This window comes from Coregonus lavaretus (assembly GCF_964263955.1).
Source record: "Coregonus lavaretus genome assembly, chromosome: 2".
Taxonomy (NCBI): domain Eukaryota; kingdom Metazoa; phylum Chordata; class Actinopteri; order Salmoniformes; family Salmonidae; genus Coregonus; species Coregonus lavaretus.
This window is the reverse complement of record NC_139989.1, coordinates 72181186-72207491: the sequence shown is the minus strand read 5'-3', so window position 1 is coordinate 72207491 and position 26306 is coordinate 72181186. Positions and strand designations below refer to the sequence as shown.

Sequence of the window (26306 nt, the reverse complement as noted above, 5' to 3'; positions counted from 1 at the left end):
TGGAGCCGCGCGTCAAGGGGGGGGTACTGTCACGGTTTCGGCCGAGGCTGCTCCTTCTCCTTGTTCGGGCAGGCTTCGGCGGTCGTCGTCTCCGGAGTACTAGCTGCCACCGTTCGATGTTTCTATGTTTGATTGGTTTTGTCTGTTTTGTTACACCTGTTCCTTATTAGTGTTCATTATGCGTCCAATTTAGTTCCTTGAGTTTGGTCAGGTGTTGTGTGTAATTGTTTGTTGTCACGTTGTGTGCTAGTCCGTTTTTCAGTTCTCTCTGTATTTTGTGTTTTGAGAGAGAGTTCCGCACTTTGTGCGCCTTGTGTTTACTTTACCGTGTTGCGTAAAGTTCGCCTGTTGCCTGTTGCGGCTTGTTTTTGGACTTCACTAAAGACCTCTGTGTGTCCTGCGCCTGATTCCACACATCCTCTACACTTAACCCTGACAGTATTTTTACTTATTTACTTTACACCACTGCATTAGAAGACGGATAAATGTGTTGATTTTGAAAGAAAGACGGGCAGATTCTGCTAGGTAGGCTACGAACTATTATAAAGTTAGGTCGTCATCACAGTAGGTTTGAGCTACAGTATGATGACTTACCAACCTGATGGTCTCAGTTGGAAATGTTGTGGAAAATGTTGTACACTCAGTGTATTAAAATATGTAACATAAACAACAAATGATATGCTCAGATACACAAAATACCTCTGGTTTCAGATCTAGAAGATTCTCCTCTTCAATAGTAATATCATCAATTCTGACCAGTAACTTACCTGGGGTCAAAGGTCCCTGATTTATCACTAAAATGTATAGGATGATCCATAGAGAAGTCACTCTTCATGGACAGATGACTTGGTACTGGAGAGACTGATCTCAGAGTTTGGTTGGAGATTCTGGAAAACATAATAAATGACCATGAAACTAAATTTTAAACTATATCAAAATTATATTTCAATAGATCAAATACATTACATAAAGCATTAAAATATATGCCATTACATAAATCAACAAACATGCAGCTCTAGCAGGGCAGGAATTTGACGAACTGACTTGTTGGAAAGGTGGCATCCTATGACGGTGCCACGTTGAAAGTCACATATGCATCGTTTTTGAAAACATAGTGAACCTGGAGGCAAAAAGCGAACCCCACATTCTAACTAAATGTTGTTTATTAGCACTCAAATCTATCCATGGCATTTTCGGCACAATTTGGTGAAAGCCCCAAAGCGTTCAGAAAGCCTCTGATTCCCACCACTAGTGGACACCCCCATGAGTGTCTTTCAGAACCCCTCCTAAAACCACCTGTTTCGTTTTGGTTGTTGTTAATGACTCTTTGTTAGTTCCTTCTTCTGTTTGAGAGACAATGTTTTATTTATTGTTGAGGAACGTAACAATGTTCATGTGATTAAATTAAATCACCCGACTGTTTGGATATGTCTGTTAGTAAATGTTTTATTTCTAAGAGATCATGAGTAAAAGAGAACAATTGACATTCTATAATGAGTTGTCACTGTGTTCACCACAACCAACATGCTGCTCTCTGTTTAGGGGTCAGTGGTCTAAAATGAGTCTCTCTGGAGAGAGAGAGGAGGGGGTCCCTGCCTCTAAAATGCGTCTCTCTGGGGAGAGAGAAAAGGGGGGCCCTGCCTCTAAAATGCGTCTCTCCAGGGAACATGACACCAAAGCTAAGAGGTGAGAGGTCAATTTTATGAATAATTTATTACATTTATTTACACAATAAATAGCTATCTTAAGATGAATGCACTTCCTGTAAATCACTCTGGATAAGAGCATCTGCTAAATCAGGAGTTCTCAATCCGGGGTCAGTGGAGGTACTGCAGGGGTTCTGCAGCACCCTGACTGGACTCGTTGCAATGGAAGACATTTGATCAAATTTTCACGACACGAACACTTCATTATTGCCTAATATAATGGAATGAATATTTCTTTAACCAATTCTGATGTTTGTTACAAGTGGAATTTTGACAATATTACCGTTATACCAACACACTCTTCACACCCGTTTAACAACTCTAAATAGCTTTGACATCGTAGGCATCAAGTCCCTTGCCAATAATGTTGCCTACTACGTTGCATACAATGTTCATTTTCATCGAACACATATTTCGCCCTAGATGCCTTCAATTGCCCAATTTATAGCCATGGCCAATTTAGGATTATTTTTTAACAACGTGATGTTGCGCTCCAAAGGGATAACTTGAAAAAACATGATGTAGGTAATTAAATAATCAAAAGAAAAGCGTGTTTATTATACACTTAGAAAAGAAGGTTCCTTATAGAACCAGAAATGCTTCTATCACTTCCTTAATACAGTGGGGAAAAAAAGTATTTAGTCAGCCACCAATTGTGCAAGTTCTCCCACTTAAAAAGATGAGAGAGGCCTGTAATTTTCATCATAGGTACACGTCAACTATGACAGACAAAATGGAGAAAAAAAACTCCAGAAAATCACATTGTAGGATTTTTTATGAATTTATTTGCAAATTATGGTGGAAAATAAGTATTTGGTCAATAACAAAAGTTTCTCAATACTTTGTTATATACCCTTTGTTGGCAATGACACAGGTCAAACGTTTTCTGTAAGTCTTCACAAGGTTTTCACAAACTGTTGCTGGTATTTTGGCCCATTCCTCCATGCAGATCTCCTCTAGAGCAGTGATGTTTTGGGGCTGTCGCTGGGCAACACGGACTTTCAACTCCCTCCAAAGATGTTCTATGGGGTTGAGATCTGGAGACTGGCTAGGCCACTCCAGGACCTTGAAATGCTTCTTACGAAGTCACTCCTTCGTTGCCCGGGCGGTGTGTTTGGGATCCTTGTCATGCTGAAAGACCCAGCCACGTTTCATCTTCAATGCCCTTGCTGATGGAAGGAGGTTTTCACTCAAAATCTCACGATACATGGCCCCATTCATTCTTTCCTTTAAACGGATCAGTCTTCCTGGTCCCTTTGCAGAAAAACAGCCCCAAAGCATGATGTTTCCACCCCCATGCTTCACATTAGGTATGGTGTTCTTTGGATGCAACTCAGCATTCTTTGTCCTCCAAACACGACGAGTTGAGTTTTTACCAAAAAGTTCTATTTTGGTTTCATCTGACCATATGACATTCTCCCAATCCTCTTCTGGATCATCCAAATGCACTCTAGCAAACTTCAGACGGGCCTGGACATGTACTGGCTTAAGCAGGGGGACACATCTGGCACTGCAGGATTTGAGTCCCTGGCGGCGTAGTGTGTTACTGATGGTAGGCTTTGTTACTTTGGTCCCAGCTCTCTGCAGGTCATTCACTAGGTCCCCCCGTGTAGTTCAGGGATTTTTGCTCACCGTTCTTGTGATAATTTTGACCCCACGGGGTGAGATCTTGCGTGGAGCCCCAGATCGAGGGAGATTATCAGTGGTCTTGTATGTCTTCCATTTCCTAATAATTGCTCCCACAGTTGATTTCTTCAAACCAATCTGCTTACCTATTGCAGATTCAGTCTTCCCAGCCTGATGCAGGTCTACAATTTTGTTTCTGGTGTCCTATGACAGCTCTTTGGCCTTGGCCATAGTGGAGTTTGGAGTGTGACTGTTTGAGGTTGTGGACAGGTGTCTTTTATACTGATAACAAGTTCAAACAGGTGCCATTAATACAGGTAACGAGTGGAGGACAGAGGAGCCTCTTAAAGAAGAAGTTACAGGTCTGTGAGAGCCAGAAATCTTGCTTGTTTGTAGGTGACCAAATACTTTTTTTCCACCATAATTTGCAAATAAATTCATAAAAAATCCTACAATGTGATGTTCTGAATTTTTTTCTCTCAATTTGTCTGTCATAGTTGACGTGTACCTATGATGAAAATTACATGCCTCTCTCATCTTTTTAAGTGGGAGAACTTGCACAATTGGTGGCTGACTAAATACTTTTTTTCCCCACTGTATATATTATAACCTAGCCTACTTTACATAATATACATCTCCTACTTGTTGCAAAAACACTTTCTGAATGTATCAATGATTTCCCCTCAGATAAATCATGCCCGTTTTAGCCCTTCTGTCTACATTCTCAGATTCAAAGACAACAAATGGCCGACTTTTAATGAATACAAATAAGTGTGAGACATGGCCTTGTGTTGCTGCACTGTCTATAACTACCTTAACAAACAGTGACTTACTATTATTATTGACAGTTAACTTGGAGAAGAGATGTCACAACCAGATGTTCATCTGATTGCATTAAATAGCCTGACTGTTTCAATATGTCTGTTAGTAAATGTTTTATTTCTAAGAGATGATTATTAAATGAGAACAAATGTCAATCAAGAATTAGTTGTCACTGTGTTCACCACAACCAACATGCTGCATCTCTGTTTAGGGGTCAGTGGTCTAAAATGAGTCTCTCTGGGGAGAGAGAGGAGGGGGGCCCTGCCTCTAAAATGAGTCTCTCTGGGGAACATGACACCAAAACTAAGAGGTGAGATTACAGTTTTGTTTAAGAAATATTAATTACATTTCCAAAACTATATGTCCACAATTTTTTCACATTAGTTTTTCATCAGAAATTATTGCTTGTGGGTACCTTCAATATTACGGTTTGAACACACCGACTGCGTCATTGCGCAAAATAGTATGCAGCATCATCTAAATATATGTGCAACAAAAGTTAAACATTCACCTTCTGCTACCATTTCTGTCAACCTGTTTACGCATACAGTTTGACGCATACGTTCGATTAATCCAATTTATGCACCACACAGAACGCACTGCAACTGCCTCCGCAACACAATGCTGCAAGGCAAAGGCAGCGTTCAATTGGAAATGAATGTACTTCTGGTGTACCAAAATGCAATAACGCAGTTAATGTGTTCAAAGCGTCACTGATCTCAGAATTGTAATTAATAGATTTTAGATTTCTAAGAGATAATGAATAAAAGAGAACAATGGACATTCAAGAATGAGTTGTCACTGTGTTAACCACAACCAACATGCTGCATCTCTGTTTAGGAGTCAGTGGTTTAAAATGAGTCTCTTTGGGAGACATGACACCAAAACTAAGAGGTGAGCTGACAATATTGTTTAAGAATTTATTTTCCAAAACGCTATACACAAAGAAAATTCACATTTGTGTTTTTTTTCATCAGAAATGATTGCTTATTGGTTGGTACCTTCAATATTTCTGTTCTAGATTTGAGATGTGTATGAAAATTTGATTTTTTTTCAAAACGCTATATATCCAATGTTTAGCTGGAATGGGATGTTCGTATCCTGTATATTTGACTGTGATATGTGGTTGTCTCACTTAGCTATCTTAAGATAAATGCACTTACAGATGCCATATCTTAATTTGACCCAGTTTCTCACAGCAGAAATAGAACGATTATCCTGCAGCAACAGGAAATGTGAATTATTATGAGGATTATAATTCATTAAAATATTTTGTAAATCGCTCTGGATAAGAGCATCTGCTAAATCAAGAGTTCCCAATCCGGGGTCAGTGGAGGTACTGCAGGGGTTCTGCAGCACCCTGACTGGACTCGTTGCAATGGAAGACATTTGATAGAATTTTCACGACACGACCACTTTGCCTACTCTTCATTATTGCCTAATATAATGGAATGCATATTTCTTTAACCAATTCTGATGGTTGTTACAAGCGGAATTTTGACAATATTACCGTTATACCAACACACTCTTCACACCCGTTTAACAACTCTAAATAGCATTGGCATAGTAGCCATCAAGTCCCTTGCCAAACACATATTTCGCCCTAGATGCCTTCAATTGCCCAATTTATAGCCATAAGCAATTTAGGATTCTTTTTTAACAACGTGATGTTGCGCTCCAAAGGGATAACTTGAAATTAAATAATCTAAAGAAAAACGTGTTTATTATACACTTAGAACATAAGGTTCCTTATAGAACCAAAAAAGGCTTCTATCACTTCCTTAATATATGGAACCACTAAAAGTTAGATATATTTTTGGGTTCAGTGAAGAAGAACCGCTAGAGTTCTGATCAACGAAAGGTCAATGTTTTGAGGATGTGAACCCAGCAGCCCTCCAGTGGTCAGATCAAACCCGCCCGTTTTTTCCAGTGCCCGGCCCGTGATTCCTTTCTGCCATAGGTCCAACTTCTGCCACTGCTCCAACTCCTTAGCCACTGGGCGAAAACCTGAGTTTATCTTCAGAAATAAGCATGAGTTAATCTTCCAAACCGAAGACAAAATGCTATGCATTCATTTATACCCATAAGAGTAAAATGTCTTAATTCTCAGCACTTATACGACCAATTTTCTACTCTGAGATACTTTGTGGATATGGGCCCAGATCTCAAAATATTGTTATAAAAAAACCTTGAATGTTTGTTTTACATATAAAAATAAATAAAATAGTATTACTAATGTAACCCACTGTAAAGACTGGGTTTAGTTTATTGTGTGGCTCTGCTCATGTCCGCGTTCTGGAACTGTCCGCATCCACATACAGAACTGTCCGCGTCCACGTACGGTTTGGCGCCAAGCATATTGTCCAGTTACGCGCAGAGTGGACTGAGGTGATGTTGGGGAATAACGACGGAGTTTGTTACAGTGTTGAGACGCCGAAGTTTATTGTTCAATTTGCTTTTTTGCGTAATGGTCAGTGACAGTATGAGTGTAGCCAGATCCTTTTCAGTCGCTATTCTTGGTTAATTGTGTGGTTCACCGGATTCGTCATCATCCTCGAGGGACAGACGAACGACCTGCTAGCTAGCCAAGCTAGTCGGTACAGCTAGCTAAGCTAGCTACTCTAAAGGCAGCATCCTAGTTATCCTAGCTACCACTACATCATCACCGGCTGCCTGCATTTCTTGTGGACCGATGGAGCTCCCTGGTTGTTTCTTCCACCTGTTAAATACCGTGGAGGGCTTCTCCCTCTCTCTTGATGGATGCTGGCTACCTACCATCCCTCTGTCTGGATCTCCTCTCTTCGCTAGATGGACGGTAACTTTAGTGTTTAACCCCTCTGTGTCCAAGGACTGAACTTTTGAATATTAGTTTATTTCTGATAAAATTAGTTCATTGCATCCGCCATGGAGCCCAGTTTAATAATATTACCTTCTTTCCCTGGTTATGAAGTAATCGCCAAAAAACAGGCCTTATTTTAGGGCATTTTTCACCCTACCAGCTCCTATTAGTTCTATTGAGCTCCGTGGCACCGACTATTCATTAACAAGGTTACGGATACTTGGTGAGCGTTAACCCTGTAGGTTTACCTCAGGTAACTTATTATTAACAAGGTTACTGTTACTTGGTGAGCGCGCACACTGTTCACCTGAGTACATGTTGTGGTCAACAATAGTGAGGTGAGATACAGTTTAAGAGGCGATGGCTGGCGGATAGCCATCAAACATTAAACATTTTCTGGTCATGGTTAACCATATTTGTTTTATGAAAAAAGTGTACAATCTAAACAAAACGTAAGTCCCTGTCCTCTTTTTCAAGATGTGGCCGATTTAAACAGCCAGAAGACATTTTTTAATTAATGACTAATTAATGAATTTTGATGACTTGTTGTTTCTAAATGGCTGCTGGGTAATTTGATATGCATTGAAATCTTCGTTCGTAGGCATCAAATTGAGCGAATGCTGCGCAGGTTCACTGAGTTGCAAACCAAATGGATATAATGGGGTGATTGTTGTCTAATCGGGTGGTCTAGCTAATGGATTTGTAGATCTGACGCAGTTGCTACCTCAGATTATGAGCCTAGCAAGTGTCATGAAGTGTCAGGTCTACCGAGTGGCGCAGTGGTCTAAGGCACTAGAGATCCTGGTTCGAATCCAGTTTCTGTCGTAGCCGGCCGCGACCGGGAGACCCATGGGGCGGCGCACAATTGGCCAAGGGTAGGGAGGGAATGGCCGGCAGGGATGTAGCTCAGTTGGTAGAGCATGGCGTTTGCGACGCCATGGTTGTGGGTTCGCTTCCCACTGGGGGCCAATATGAAAAAATAATTAAATAATGTATGCACTCACTAACTGTAAGTCGCTCTGGATAAGAGTGTCTGCTAAATGACTAAAATGTAAATGTAATGAATGAGTTATATAGTGGCCAAAGGGAGGCGCCAGAGTGCCATAAACCCATACTGTTTCTTGCCATATAAACCCTAAACCTAACAATCAATCAAATGTATTTATAAAGCCCTTTTTACACCAGCAGATGTCACAAAGTGCTATACAGAAACTCTTACCCTACTTATAACCTATTTTAGCCGTAACCCCTAATTCTAGGGTAGGGTAGCCTAGAACACTTTTAGAAACTATTTTAGTAATAATATTATCTTAGTAAATACAATTATAGTACTAAATAGCATTTTGATTATTTTGTTGTTATTTTATTATATATATATATATATATATATATATATATATATATATATATATATATATATATATATATATTATTGCAAGGCAGAACACTTGATAAACATTAGTTTTATTTTTCAAATGTGGTTTCAACTGGGTGACCTAGTAACCTCTATGTGAAAGACCAGAAATTGGCGTGGGACAGGTAGGTCAGGTTTGAGACTGATCTAAGGAATTAACAAGAAAAATACACTTTATTTCTCAGCTGCCTCACCAAGACTATATGTCCCATGATTTTCTAAAATGGTCACTCATTACTTTAGTTAGCTATATATCTCGTATTAGGCCTGTGATGCTTTTGGAAGAGTAACAAAATAGTGACTATAGCAGGTGTTGAACAACCGGTAAATAATCACTAGTCAGATGCGGTAACTTCAACCCTAGTATACATGTATTATAAAAAATGATCTTAATATCTGATATTGGGAGTAAATAACCTCTGAATAGAAAAGACAAGAGTGCATCTTCCAGCCCGCCAATAAATGACATCAAATCAAATCAAATGTTATTTGTCACATACACGTGTTTAGCAGATGTTATAGCGGGTGTAGCGAAATGCTTGTGCTTCTAGCTCCGACAGTGCAGTAATATCTAACAAGTAATATCTAACAATTTCATAACATATACCCAATACACACAAAACTAGTAAGGAATGGAATTTAAGAATATATATATATATATATATATATATATGGACAAGCAATGACAGAGTGGCATGGACTAAGATACAGTAGTATATTATAGAATACAGTATATACATATGAGATGAGTAGTGCAAGATATGTAAACATTATTAAAGTGACTAGTGTTCCATTTCTTAAAGTGGCCAGTGATTTCAATAGGCAGCAGCAGCCTCTAATGTGCTAGTGATGGCTATTTAACAGTCTGATGGCCTTGAGATAGAAGCCGTTTTTTCATTCTCTCGGTCCCAGCTGTGATGCACCTGTACTGACCTCGCTATCGGATGATAGCGGGTTGAACAGGCAGTGGCTCGGGTGGTTGATGTCCTTGATGATATTTTTGCCCTTCCTGTGACATCGGGTGCTGTATGTGTCTTGGAGGGCAGGTAGTTTTCCCCCGATAATGCAACCCTCGCGGTTAGCAAATGTACCTCAACATGCCCCTCGCTTGCGCTAGAAGGCAGAGTGCTCGCTGCTGGTTGAGGAATCTGACAATGAATGTACTAGGAAAATACGTTTTTCTTGACCAGAGGTGACTAAATTAATGTTCAGGCTTATTGATAATCGTTATAGTAATGAAGTATAATTTCAAAACATGAGCATAAAACAGGTAATAATAAACATGAATCATCATTATATTATTTCACAGTAATCTGTTAAATGCTTTTTCAGTCGTTCCTCTTGCGTTAGCAGTGTGGAAAGGGACAGTAAATAGCGTGTGCAGGAGTTTTCCTGTGAGGGGGAGTGGTGGTGTATCCAGGGAGAAAACTAAACTAACCTTCTGAAATGTCATTCATGGTCTTACGCTGCCATCTATTGGAATTATTTAGTAACTGCAGTAGTACTGAATAAAGTATATCCTTACTAAAGTAGTAATTACTCAGAATTGCAAAATATGACATTTTTTAGTTAATTTTACCACTTACAACCATAACATAACAATTTATAGCATAACAAACAATGAAACTGACATAAACCAAAAGCACCATACATTTAGTTAACTATATATATATATATATTTATTTAGATGGGTGACATTATCTGCCAAAGTAACACCACTGTAGATAAAGAAGAGCTCTCCAGTAGGTGTACCAAAACATTCAAAGGCCATTTTCTCAAAATTGAGGTTACCAGTTTATCATCTTTCAAAGCAGAATTACTTTCCCATTGTTCCTCAACTGTAGTGTATGATATACCTTTTTCTAGCTGAGTCTTTACTTTTATCCAATGTAAAAAAAACACAATTTCAAATTTTCCTACATAAAATCGAGCCGGTCGGTCACATTTGACTGTGTAAAACCTAGCAGTACTACTTATTTCCCTGAGAGGGAGGCAGATATATATCATTTTACAAAAAAAACAACTATATTTGTCTCTGAAATGAAACCATCAAGTGATAGATTTTAAACAAATTCATGTCTTTCATTGAACAACCCCATACCATGATTAGATAGTGAAAAAACACACCAATCTCTTTCATAATTTCTTTAAACTATAAAAGCTCATTTACTAACATTTCTGAAAATGGATATATGGCGTTTTGGAATGAAACTCTTGTTTCCCCATCTGAGCTCAGAGTAGATGAGAGACGTAATGTTTGTCTCTGTTGTGTTGAAGTCCAATCAAGCAGGAGAGACCAGCCTCCCCTGTACCCAGCTGTGTGTCCATGAAGAGTGACTGGTCTATGGATATACCTCTAATGTTTAGAGAGGGAGACTTTTCTAGTGAACAAAGGTAAGAAGAACTCATGGGTCATGGTCAGTGAGTTAAACAACACTGTCTCTAGTCATTTCTCCTCTCCCATTTTACCATTTATTTTTGTTGTTTTCATAATCCATAGGCTAATCATTTTTTCAATTTTCATAGTCCTGAAACAATATTAAACAAACACAACATTCCTTCCCTGTGTGTGTGTGTGTGTGTGTGTGTGTGTGTGTGTGTGTGTGTGTGTGTGTGTGTGTGTGTGTGTGTGTGTGTGTGTGTGTGTGTGTGTGTGTGTGCACTCCCTGGATGAGGAAATGTAATCTCATGTTTTGTCCACAGAAACCAACAGGAGAGATCAGAGTCAGAGATTCTCAGTGGTCAGTCTTCCCAGAGTCATCAAACAGACCTGGCCTCCATATTCAGTGTATGTGGTCCTGTTATGTACATTTGTTTTTGTTTACCTCAAGTAAAGTTGATCTGTCAATCATTCATTAATGTGTTAATGAGAAAGCATTTAGTCTCTTGCTTAACTTATTTACTTGATTTATTTCAGTTGCTTGAAGAGAATATTATGACATTTGTGAAGAACGAGCTGAAGATGTTCAAGAGGATTCTTAGTCCAGAACTCCCAGAAGGCTTTGAGAGTCAGAAGCAGGATAAGGAAGTGGTGGATGCTGAAGATGAGAAGCAGGAGAGCAGTGCCAGAGAGGGGGCTCTGAAGATCACACTGCACGTCCTGAGGAAAATGAACCAGAAGGAGCTTGCTGACACACTGGAGAAAAGTAAGAGCTGTCTGCCTCATGTTGAATGCTGTTTTAGAACATTTAAAAGCTGTAGCTAAAGCACAGCTAAAGTAGCTGTGTATCTCAATGATATTGTAGCAGCCTTAACACAACACCTAGTGACCTCATCAAGTAGCAGCAGGGATGTGTTGTGGTGATTAATTTAGACAGAGAGAAGAGGAGAGACAGAGGAGAGAGAGAGAGAGAGAACATTATTAATGCCATCAATAATACCAATAATGATATAAATCAGTCACACCAGTGTGTAATGCATTATAAAAACATTTACAGATTTATACAGACAAGAGAATAAATGATTATAATTTAAACTTTATAAGACAGTCTTACAATACTGTAGGCATTAAAACAGACGTAATATTAATATCCTCTGTGTTGTTTCTAGATTCAGATGAGCGTGCTGTGATTCTTCAACGTGAACTCAAATCTAATCTAAAGAAGAAGTTTCAATGTGTATTTGAGGGGATCGCTAAACAAGGAAACCCAACACTTCTCAATAAGATCTACACAGAGCTCTACATCACAGAGGGTGGAACAGGAGAGGTCAATAATGAACATGAGCTGAGACAGATTGAGACAACAACCAGGAAACAAGCAAGACCTGAGACTGCAATCAAATGTAACGACATCTTCAAACCATTAACTGGACAAGACAAACGTATCAGAACTGTGCTGACAAAGGGAGTCGCTGGCATTGGAAAAACAGTCTCTGTGCAGAAGTTAATTCTCGACTGGGCTGAAGGAAAAGCAAATCAGGATGTCCATTTTGTATTTTCATTCCCTTTTCGGGAGCTGAATTTGATGAAAGGTGAAAAACACACGTTGATTGAACTTCTCAATCACTTCTCAATCGAAACCAAAGAATCAAGGATCTCCAACTACGACAAGTACAAAGTTCTGTTCATCTTTGATGGTCTGGATGAGTGCCGACTGCCCCTAGACTTCCAGAAGAACAAGATCTGTTGTGACGTCACAGAGTCAACCTCAGTGGATGTTCTGCTGACAAATCTCATCAATGGAAATCTGCTTCCCTCTGCTCTCCTCTGGATAACTACCCGACCTGCAGCAGCCAATAAGATCCGTTCAGGGTGTGTTGACCAGGTGACAGAGGTACGAGGGTTCAATGACCCACAGAAGGAGGAGTACTTCAGGAAGAGATTCAGTGATGAGGACCTGGCCAGCAGAATCATCTCACACATAAAGACATCAAGGAGCCTCCACATCATGTGCCACATTCCAGTCTTCTGTTGGATTTCTGCAACAGTCCTTGAACACATGTTGAGTACAGACAAGAGAGAAGAGATGCCCAAGACTCTGACTGAGATGTACTCACACCTTGTGGAGTTTCATACCAAACAGAAGAATTAAAAGTATCTTGGGAAAGAAGAGACAGGTCCACACTGGAATAAAGAGAGCATTCTGTCACTGGGAAAACTGGCTTTTCAACAGCTTATGAATGGCAATCTGATTTTCTATGAAGAAGACCTGAAAGAGGCTGGCATTGATGTCAATGAAGCCTCAGTGTACTCAGGATTGTGCACACAGATCTTTAAAGAGGAATGTGTGCTGTACCAGGACAAGGTGTACTGCTTCGTGCATCTGAGCATTCAGGAGTTTCTGGCTGCTGTATATGTGTTCCTCTCATTCATCAACAACAATGAGAATCTAATGGCCGAACCGCAAGTTACTGAAGTTACTGTCTACAAGAGTGCTGTGGATAAAGCCTTACAAAGTGAGACGGGAAACCTGGACCTGTTCCTCCGCTTCCTTCTGGGCCTCTCACTGGAGTCCAATCAGAAGCACTTACGAGGTCTACTGACAAAGACAAGAAGCAGCTCACAGAGCCATGAAGAAACAGTCAAGTACATCAAGAAGAAGATATGGGAGAATCCCTCTCCAGAGAGGTGCATCAATCTGTTCCACTGTCTGAATGAACTGAATGACCATTCTCTAGTGGAGGAGATCCAAAGCTACCTGAGCTCAGGACGTCTCTCAGAAGTCAAACTGTCACCTGCACAGTGGTCAGCTCTGGTCTTTGTGTTGCTGACTTCAGAAAAGGAGCTGGATGTGTTTGACCTGAAGAAATACTCCAGATCAGAGGAAGGTCTTCTGAGGCTGCTGCCAGTGGTCAAAGCCTCCAGAGCTGTTCTGTGAGTACATAAAATGACATTTAAGTACTAATCATCAGGAAGAAATATTCAGTTTAGAGAAATATATATATTATAATATGTATATAATATATTATATTATATTATATTGAAAAACTTACTGAATCAGTGCATTGGTGTTCACATTAGTATAACAATATGACCATACAATTCTAGGATACAGAAGATTAATCTATATGTTGTTTGAGAGAATAAACCAAATGCATCTGCCATTGTCCTTCTACACTACTGGTGTTAAATTAACAGTGTGTTTGTGAAATCATGATGATCTCTTTGCAGGCTGTCATTCTGTGGACTCACAGAGGAAGGCTGTGCTTCTCTGGCCTCAGCTCTGAAGTCAAACCCCTCACAGCTGAGAGAGCTGGATCTGAGTAACAATGACCTGAAGGATTCAGGAGTGAAGCTGCTCTCTGCTGGACTGTGGAATCCCCACTGTAAACTGGAGACTCTGAGGTCAGTATTCCTGTAGTTGGTCAACAAGTGATAACTGTTCACCAGATCCACATGTGTTTACCAGGCACACATAGTCCACACCATATGTGTTTGGACAGTGAAGCTTACAGTTTTACATTTGGTGCTATGCTCCAGCATTTTGGATTTGAGATGGAATGTTTCATATTAGGCAACAGTATGTAATGTCACCTTTTATTTGATGTTAATGGTGAGAGGTTAGCATGTTTTGTTGTAGCCTCTGTAACTTTCTCATTCATTATTGTTCATGATTCATTCATGATTATTCTTAATCATGACATCATTAGGATTAATTTAGTAGTGTTTAGAAACATGTTATCTACTCACTTAGACAGAAGATTAATCCAGTCATCATCCACCATTCAGTTACTGTTGGGCAAAACATAACCCAAAACACAACCAAAACAAACTGCAAATGCAACCAATGAGTTTGAGACCAAATACTCAACTTTTGACTACTTTAATACACTATGAGTGAATTGGTCAGAATACTTATGACTTCTTCAAATAAGGGGACTAGATACATAAAGTGATTCATTTCTAAACGGTGAAACAGATATGTATTAAAATACCCTCGAATAAAAGGTGACATTATATACTGTCACCTCATATGAAACATTTGATCTGAAATACAAAATGCTGGAGTACAGAGCCACATTTAAAATGTTATCTTCACTATCAAAATAGATATGGTGTGGACTGTATACTCAATACAATCTAAATCTGATACCTCACTGTCTGTCTTTTGACTGATACTGCTTTTTAAACTGCTCTGGTCAGTCTACTCAAATATTTGTAATATGCATTTTTCTATCTACAAGCAATACTTTTGATAATTTGTCATTTCTAATAATGATACATTCATTTATGAATAGATATGGCAGGTTTCAGGACACTGATATATCTGAATATGTTGAAAAAAATATACTGCCACTATTTTCACCACCAAAGAATAGCAGTGTGGTTTTAATATGATTTGACTCTTTGCAGGCTGTCAGGCTGTCTAGTCACAGAGGAAGGCTGTGCTTCTCTGGTCTCAGCTCTGAAGTCAAACCCCTCACACCTGAGAGAGCTGGACCTGAGCTACAATCACCCAGGAGACTCAGGAGTCAGACTGCTCTCTGCTGGACTGGAGGATCCACACTGCAGACTGGAGAAACTCAAGTATGTAGAGGGTTTATGTCAATGTTCATATCAGACATGTTGGAGTTATCAGGCTAGTTAAGACAAACATTCTGACCACCACTTGGACAAAGTTTTATGGTGACTGTGTGTGTGTGTGTGTGTGTGTGTGTGAGTGAGTGTGTCCTTTGTGTGTGTGTTAGTGTGTGTGTGTGTGTGTGTGTGTGTGTGTGTGTGTGTGTGTGTGTGTGTGTGTGTGTGTGTGTGTGTGTGTGTGTGTGTGTGTGTGTGTGTGTGAGTTCAGGTGTATCCCTCAATGACTGTCTGTTCTTCTGCTTACCGCTACAGTGTGGAACATGGTGGAGAGAACACAATGAAACCTGGACTTAGAAAATGTGAGTGTTGACTGCTGTGAAGAATATGACTAAGAATAAGTCTTAATTAAAGTGAAGTCAAAGTCAAAGACCACCATCATTACTTACTTGGTCATATTAAATATCAGCTGTAGTTCTACAGAAGCACAAATCAGGGACACCAAAGTTTACAAAGAGTTGCTTTGACAATGTGTGTGTCTGTGTGTGGCGTGTTCCTGTTACTTTAGAAACGTGTGTCTTCAGGATGTGTGTGTGTGTGTAATTAATGGGAATAAGTGTGTTTTATATTACCATACAGTATAACATTTGATCATTCAACAAGTCTCAAGTTACCTTAACTTCTCCTTTTGATACCTAGAAACATCTACATAAAAAAAATTAGTGAAAAGTGAGTTAACATTCTAATGTGAATGATGATGATTTCTAATATTGTGTCTGGTTTCATCCATCAGATGTATGTGATCTCACACTGGACCTAAACACAGTAAACAGATTCCTCTCTCTGTCTGAGGAGAACAGAAAGGTGACATGTAGGAGAGAGAAGCAGCCGTATCCTGATCACCCAGAGAGATTTGAGGACTATGGACAGGTGCTGTGTAGAGAGGGTCTGACTGGGCGCTGTTACTGGGAGGTAGAGTGGAGTGGGAGATGGGCTGATATAGGAGTGGCATATAAAGGAATCAGAAGGAGAGGAAGGGGTACTGACCGTGTGATTGGATGGAATGACAAGTCCTGGAGTCTGATCTGCTCTGGCAACAGTTACTCTGCCTGGCACAATGAGACGTCCACCACCATAGACGTCCCCTCCTCCAGCCCCCACAGAGTAGGAGTGTATCTGGACTGGCCAGCCGGCACTCTGTCCTTCTACAGAGTCTCCTCTGACACACTGACCCACCTGAACACATTCCACTCCACATTCACTGAGCCCCTCTATCCAGGGTTTGGGGTTCAGTATGTTGACTCCTCAGTGTCCCTGTAAATAATAACCATGGTAACACTGACACACACACACACACACACACTGGACACACACAAACACACACACACACACACACACACACACACACACACACTGGACACACACACACACACTGAACACATACACGGACTGGACACACACACACACACACACACACACACACACACACACACACACACACACTGGACAAACACACGCAGGACAAACACACACACACACACCGGACACACACACACACACACACACACACTAGTCACACACACACACACACACACACACACACACTGAACACACCCACACACACACACACTGGACACACACACAAACACACTGAACTCTCACACACACACACACACACACTAGACACACACACTGCACACACACACTGGACACACACACACACGCTGAACACACACACACACACAAACACACACTGGACACACACACACTGAACACACACACACACACACACACTGGACACACACACACACACACACTGGACACACACACACACTGAACACACACACTGGACACAAACACACTGGACACACACACACAGTGGACACACACACACTGGACACACACAAACACATGTGTCCAGTGTGTGTGTGTGTCCAGTGTGTGTGTGTGTCCAGTGTGTTTGTGTGTGTGTTGTCCAGTGTGTGTGTGTGTGTGTGTGTGTGTGTGTCCAGTGTATGTTTGTTTGTGTGCACACACTGGACACACACACACACTCACACTGTACACACACACACACTGGACACACACACACACACACACACTGGACACACACACACACACACACACACACTGGACACACACAGACACACAGGACACACACACACACACTGGACACACACACACATACACACTGGACACACACAAACAGGACACACACACATACACACTGGACACACACACACACACTGGACACACACACACACACACACTGGACACACACACACACTGGACACACACACACACAGGACACACACACACACACACTGGACACACACACGCATACAGACTGGACACACACAAACAGGACACACACACATACACACTGGACACACACACATACCACACACACACACACATTGGATACACACACACACACACACACTGGACACACACACACTGGACACATAGACACACACACACTGGACACACACACAGACAAACATTCTTACCACCGCTTGTACAAAGTTATACGCACAAAGGACACACACATACACACACAAAGGAAACACACACACACACACACTGGACACACACACACACACACACACACACACACACACACACTGGACACACACAGACACTCACACTGGACACACTCGCACTGGACACGGACACACTTGGACAAAGTTATATGCTGTGTGTGAGTGTGAGTGTGTGTGTGTGTGTGTGTGTGTGTGTGTGTGTGTGTGTGTGTGTGTGTGTGTGTGTGTGTGTGTGTGTGTGTGTGTGTGTGTGTGTGTGTGTGTGTGTGTGTGTGTGTGTGTCCAGTGTGTGTGTGTGTGTGTGTGTGTGAGTTCAGGCGTATCCCTCAATGACTGTCTGTTCTTCTGCTTACCGCTACAGTGTGGAACATGGTGGAGAGAACACAATGAAACCTGGACTTAGAAAATGTGAGTGTTGACTACTGTGAAGAATATGACTAAGAATAAGTCTTAATTCAAGTGAAGTCAAAGTCAAAGACCACCATCATTACTTACTTGGTCATATTAAATATCAGCTGTAGTTCTACAGAAGCACAATTCAGGGACACCAAAGTTTACAAAGAGTTGCTTTGACAATGTCAGTGTCTGTGTGTGTGTGGCGTGTTTGTGTGACTTGTGTGTGTGTGTGTGTGTGTTCATGCATGCATGAAGGTGTGTGTGTATCCAGTGTGTTTGTGTGTGAGTGTATGTTCAGGATGTGTGTGTGTTTGTGTGTGTGTGTGTGTGTTCAGGATGTGTGTGTGTGTTTGTGTTCAGGATGTGTGTTTGTGTGTGTGTGTTCAGGATGTGTTTGTGTTTGTGTGTGTGTGTTCAGGATGTGTTTGTGTTTGTGTGTGTGTGTTCAGGATGTGTGTGTTTGTGTGTGTGTGTGTGTGTGTGTGTGTGTGTGTGTGTGTGTGTGTGTGTGTGTGTGTGTGTGTGTGTTCAGTGTGTGTGTGTGTTCAGTGTGTGTGTTCAGTGTGTGTGTGTGTGTGTGTGTGTGTGTGTGTGTGTGTTCAGTGTGTGTGTGTGTTCAGGATGATGATGATTTCTAATATTGTGTCTGGTTTCATCCATCAGATGTCTGTGATCTCACACTGGACCTAAACACAGTAAACAGATTCCTCTCTCTGTCTGAGGAGAACAGAAAGGTGACATGTAGGAGAGAGGAGCAGCCGTATCCTGATCACCCAGAGAGATTTGAGTTCTGTCCACAGGTGCTGTGTAGAGAGGGTCTGACTGGGCGCTGTTACTGGGAGGTAGAGTGGAGTGGGAGAGGGGCTGGTATAGGAGTGACATATAAAGGAATCAGCAGGAGAGGAGGGGGTAGTGACTGTAGGATTGGATGGAATGACAAGTCCTGGAGTCTGCTCTGCTCTGGCAACAGTTACTCTGCCTGGCACAATAATAAGTCCACTACCATAGACGTCCCCTCCACCAGCTCCCACAGAGTAGGAGTGTATCTGGACTGGCCAGCCGGCACTCTGTCCTTCTACAGAGTCTCCTCTGACACACTGACCCACCTGAACACATTCCACTCCACATTCACTGAGTCCCTCTATCCAGGGTTTAGGATTAATGTTGACTCCTCAGTGTCCCTGTAAATAATAACCATGGTAACACTGACACACACACACTGGACACACACAAACACTGGACACACACACACACACACTGGACACACACACACATACTGAACACACACACACACACTGGACACACACACTGACACACACTGGACACACAAAAACACTTGATACACACACACTGTACACACACACACACACACACACACACACACAAACTGAACAAACACACTGAACACACACACACCGGACAAACACACACTGGACACACACACAGGACACATTCACACACTGGACACACACACACACTGGACACACACACACTGGACACACACACACACACACTGGACACACACACACACACAAACACACACACACACACACACAAACACACACACACACACTGGACACACACACACACACACATTGGATACACACACAAACACACTGGACACACACTGGACACACACACACTGGACACACACTGGACACACACACACACACTGGACAGACACACACACACTGAACAAACACACGCTGAACACACACACACACACTTAACACACACAAAAACTCTCTACATGCACACTGAACACACACACTGGACACATACACACTGAACACACACACACACACACACACACACACACACACTGAACACACACACACACACACACACTGGACACACACACACACACACACTGGAAACACAGACACACTAGACCCACACACACTGAACACACACACACACACACTGAACACACACACACACTGGACACACATACACCGGGAACAAACACACACTGGACACACACGCATACATTGAACAGACACACACACACACACTAGACACACACACACTGAACACAAACACACTGAACACACACACATACTGGACACGCCCACACACACACTAGACACACACACTGGACACACACACACACTGAACACACACACTCATACTGGACACACACACACAGGACACACACACACTGAACAAACACACTCACTCTGGACACACAAACTGAACAAACACACACACTGAACACACAAACTGGACACAAACACACTGAACACAAACACACACACACACACACTGGACACACACACACTGGACACACAAACTAGACACACACACATAATGTACACACACACACACACACACTGAACACACACACAAACACTGAACATACACACACACACACTGAACACACACACACACACACACACACACACACTGGACACACACACACACACTGGACACACACACACACACAGACACACTAGACACACACACACACTGGACACACACACTGGACTCACAAACACTGAACACACAGACACACACACACTGAACACACACACTAGACACACACACACTGTACACACACACACACTCTGGACACACACACTGGACACACACTGGACACACAGACACACTAGACACACGCACACACACTGGACACACACACACACACACTGGACACACACACTAGACACACACACACTGTACACACACACATACACTGTAAACAAACACACACTGGACACACACGCATACATTGAACACACACACACAGACACACTAGACACACACACACACACACTGGACACACACACACACACACACACTCACTGGACACACAAACTGGACACACACGCACACACACACTGGACACACACACACATACACTGGGAACAAACACACACTGGACACACACGCATACATTGAACACACACACACACACACACACACTAGACACACACACACATACTGAACACACACAAACACTGGACACACACACTGGACACACACACACACACACACTGGACACACACACACACTGGACATACACACACACACACACACTGGACACACACACACACACTGGACACACACACACACACACACACACTGGACACACGCACACACACTGGACACACAGACACACACACACTGGACACACACACACACACTGGACACACACACACACACTGGACACACAGACACACACACACTGGACACACACTGGACACATTTCCATGTGTTGTATTTTGATGAAAGGAAATCCCATATAGCCTACTGGACAGGACTTTGCTATGGCATCTTCTGTTTGGGTGTCTCAGGTCAGGTCTGAGCCATGATCAGAATGTGTCTCTGTGTCTTTTTCCAGCCCTGCCATTTCTACCAGTCCTGATCTAGTGTGTCACCCCTGACCTCCTCACACCGTCTCACTGTCCATGTCTGCTTTTAGCTCCCACCTCTACTTCACTGTGTTATAATGGACATTATGCTTGTTATGTCACCTCTGTAACCAGTTATCAAACATACTGACCTTTCTGACCCTATCCCATGGCCCTACTTTCTACAACTGAACATTTAAATTCCTCTATGAGTTTTGTTTCGAGTCCATTTACTTATCTATGTATTTGTTGTAAATTGGGGTTGTGCTGCAGAGCATCATGGGGGTTTGTATGTATTGAGATGATCACGTTCCAGATAAATGGTTGAACTGATTCCTGTCTCCCGTCTCATCATTATTGAATTGTTATACAGACGTGGTTATGAAACCCACCAGACATAACAAAAGATTGGTGATGAGTAAGTCTGAATCTACAGGAACTATTCTCTCTGGAAGAAGTGGGTTTTTACAACTGTTTAAAACTGTTATTTTCTGTGGTCCAGTCTAGGCTAATGTTAGCACAGTGTATTGATAGCAGAGGCAAGTGCATAGTCCAGCTAGCTAAGAAAGAGCGTTAACCAGTGGTGTAAAGTATTTAAGTAAAAATACTTTAAAGTACTACTTAAGTAGTTTTTTGGGGGTATCTGTACTTGACTTTACTATTCATATTTTTGACTACTTTTACTTTCACTTCACTACATTCCTAAAGAAAATAATGTACTTTTTTACTCCATACATTTTCCCTGACACCCAAAAGTACTCGTTACATTTTGAATGCTTAGCAGGACAGAAAATGGTCCAATTCACACAATTATCAAGAGAACATCCCTACTGCCTCTGATCTGGCAGACTCAATAAACACAAATGCTTAGTTTGTAAATTGTCTGAGTGTTGGAGTGTGCCTCTGGCTGAACGTACATTTTAAAAACAAGAAAATCGTCTGGTTTGCTTTATGTAAGGAATTTGAAATGATTTATACTTGTACTTTTACTTTTGATACTTAAGTATATTTTAGCAATTACATTTACTTTTGATACTTAAGTATATTTAAAACCAAATACTTTTAGACTTTTACTCAAGTAGTATTTTACTGGGTGACTTTCACTTTTAGTTGAGTCATTTTCTATTAAGGTATTTTTACTTTTACTCAAGTATGACAATTAGGTACTTTTTCCACCACTGGAGTTAACATCGTCATGGACGGCAGAAAAGGACTCGAGATGGACATTGGAGCGGGAAAACAACGTGATTATAGGATAGCACATTTTTTCAACTATGAAGACAAACCTTTTAATTAAATCTGCTAAATGAGCGAACTTAGGAGGAAACGTCAGTGAGTGAAGTGAATGAAGATCACATGACTGTGGAAAATATTGCCGTGGTTGAGGACAATACTGAAGTGAGTGACAATCAGGAGCCTATTGAGAAATGAAAAATGGCTGGAATTGTTGGAAACATTGGACAGTTTGATGAAAGTATTGAGCAGTGGAGCTCATATCCAGAATGGTTTGAATATTTTGTTCTTGCAAATGACATGAATGAGGACAACATTGTGCCTACATGTTTTAGTGTAATGGGGCCAAAGACATTTAATTTATCAGGCAGCCTGCTACAGCCAGACTGTAACGTGAACGCTGGGAGTCAGGAAGCAAGTACAGGAAGTGAATTTAATAATAGATGGAACAAAACAAGAAACAGGAGTAGCGTACAGACATGAAGCACTGAAACAGAATCAATAACGCCTGGGGAAGGAACCAAAGGGGAGTGACTGATATAGGGGAGGTAATCAGGAAGGTGATGGAGTCCAGGTGAGTCTGATTGGTCGCAGGGGGCGTAACGATGGTGACAGGTGTGCATAATAATGAGCTGGTGACCTGGAACGCCGGAGAGGGAGTATACGGGACACAGACAGAACAGGTAATAAGATGTGTGGGGATATTGTGGAGATACTTAAGTAGAATTTACCTGGTCCTGACTTCAATTAAACTCTGTCTGGGAAACCGCCCCTCAGTCTCTCATCTACTCTGAGCTCAGATGGGGAAACATGAGAAGAGTTTCATTCCAAAACGCTTGATATCACTTTTCAAAAATGTTGGTATATTAGCATTTATTGTTTAAAGAAATTATGAAAGAGATTGGTGAGTTTTTTCACTATCTAGTCATGGTATGGGGTTGTTCAATGACAGACATGTATTTGTTTAAAATCTATCACTTGATGGTTTCATTTCAGAGAGACAAATAATGTTTTTCTTTGCAAAACGCTATATATCTGCCTAACTCTCAGAGAAATAAGTAGTACTGCTAGGTTTTACACAGGGACATGTAAAAATAACTACATTTTAAATAAAGAACTGTACAAATATTATATTTGTGAAATCAATACTTACATTTTTTTTCCCAAAAATACAGTAATATGATATTTGTGTTTAAAACCTTACATTTGACATTTTAGTCATTTAGCAGATGGTCTCATCCAGGATCCGGTTTCCCAAAAGCATCTTAAGGCTAAGTTCATCGTTAGGAGCATAATTAAATCTCTGAGCAGTTCCCCCAAAACCATCGTTATTAACGTTACACTTAAAAACGCTTGTAATCTAACGCCTGCCTCAGACCATTCATACTCGTAGAACAGGTAAATCTCAGGGGTTAAAGAAAAAATAAAATATCCTTACGTCGACCTCAGATTGATTGTCTTGTGCTAAATTAATCTCCCCTTTCACGTAAACAAGTCATGACCGTCATGCTTTTAGGAAAAGAGGATCATTTTTGTAAATGTATTAAAACTGCAAATTTGACCAATTCCAGTCCCCTTGCTTAGGGTTCCCAGGGTCCTCCTGGGGATACTTCTTGAGAAGCTCAGTTCTAAGAAGCTCAGTTCTGGTGACAAGAAAAAGGCAGTTCTACTCCAGAATGAATGAAAATACAATGATGCTGACACCATCTAAAATATCATTTCCACCTCCATGAATGAGCCCAATAAGATATTGGTAAAGATTATGTTAAATGATTTTAACATATTGAACCATATATCCTGTATTCATGGTCTATTATCAGATGGTAAATGATTTTAACATATTGAACCATATATCCTGTGTGCATGGTCTATGTCAGATGGTAAATGATTTTAACATATTGAACCATATATCCTGTATGCATGGTCTATTATCAGATGGTAAATGATTTTAACATATTGAACCATATATCCTGTATTCATGGTCTATTATCAGATGTTAAATGATTTTGACATATTGAACCATATAGCCTGTATGCATGGTCTATTATCAGATGGTAAATGATTTTAACATATTGAACCATACAGCCTGTATGCATGGTCTATTATCAGATGTTAAATGATTTTAACATATTGAACCACATAGCCTGTATGCATGGTCTATTATCAGATGGTAAATGATTGTAACATATTGAACCATATATCCTGTATGCATGGTCTATTATCAGATGTTAAATGATTTTGACATATTGAACCATATAGCCTGTATGCATGGTCTATTATCAGATGGTAAATGATTTTAACATATTGAACCATACAGCCTGTATGCATGGTCTATTATCAGATGTTAAATGATTTTAACATATTGAACCACATAGCCTGTATGCATGGTCTATTATCAGATGGTAAATGATTGTAACATATTGAACCATTTATCCTGTATGCATGGTCTATTATCAGATGGTAAATGATTTTAACATATTGAACCATACAGCCTGTATGCATGGTCTATTATCAGATGTTAAATGATTTTAACATATTGAACCATATATCCTGTATTCATGGTCTATTATCAGATGGTAAATGATTTTAACATATTGAACCATATATCCTGTGTGCATGGTCTATGTCAGATGGTAAATGATTTTAACATATTGAACCATATATCCTGTATGCATGGTCTATTATCAGATGGTAAATGATTTTAACATATTGAACCATATATCCTGTATTCATGGTCTATTATCAGATGTTAAATGATTTTGACATATTGAACCATATAGCCTGTATGCATGGTCTATTATCAGATGGTAAATGATTTTAACATATTGAACCATACAGCCTGTATGCATGGTCTATTATCAGATGTTAAATGATTTTAACATATTGAACCACATAGCCTGTATGCATGGTCTATTATCAGATGGTAAATGATTGTAACATATTGAACCATATATCCTGTATGCATGGTCTATTATCAGATGTTAAATGATTTTGACATATTGAACCATATAGCCTGTATGCATGGTCTATTATCAGATGGTAAATGATTTTAACATATTGAACCATACAGCCTGTATGCATGGTCTATTATCAGATGTTAAATGATTTTAACATATTGAACCACATAGCCTGTATGCATGGTCTATTATCAGATGGTAAATGATTGTAACATATTGAACCATATATCCTGTATGCATGGTCTATTATCAGATGGTAAATGATTTTAACATATTGAACCATACAGCCTGTATGCATGGTCTATTATCAGATGTTAAATGATTTTAACATATTGAACCATATATCCTGTATTCATGGTCTATTATCAGATGGTAAATGATTTTAACATATTGAACCATATATCCTGTGTGCATGGTCTATGTCAGATGGTAAATGATTTTAACATATTGAACCATATA

The 26306-nt window shown here is 40.6% G+C and overlaps 2 protein-coding genes and 1 pseudogene across 3 annotated transcripts in view; 2 read left to right on the top strand and 1 right to left on the bottom strand.

The window, feature by feature from the left end:
- Positions 1-26306, bottom strand: part of LOC311140296 (NACHT, LRR and PYD domains-containing protein 3-like) — a 633219-nt gene that overhangs the window by 122150 nt on the left and 484763 nt on the right. The window lies entirely within an intron of this gene.
- On the top strand, positions 1644-16728 carry LOC311150733 (NLR family CARD domain-containing protein 3-like; annotated as a pseudogene). Its single transcript has 9 exons — positions 1644-1686; positions 10685-10801; positions 11111-11195; positions 11325-11553; positions 11957-13721; positions 14019-14187; positions 15205-15374; positions 15681-15727; positions 16159-16728. The product of its transcript is annotated as an NLR family CARD domain-containing protein 3-like (transcript).
- Positions 18238-21990, top strand: LOC311150724 (stonustoxin subunit beta-like; the record flags this gene model as incomplete). The annotated part of the gene is made up of 2 exons (XM_084188244.1): positions 18238-18316; positions 18968-21990. 2 exons carry the CDS (start codon positions 18238-18240, stop codon positions 19489-19491), a joined length of 603 nt encoding a protein of 200 aa, XP_084044370.1. The 3' UTR covers positions 19492-21990.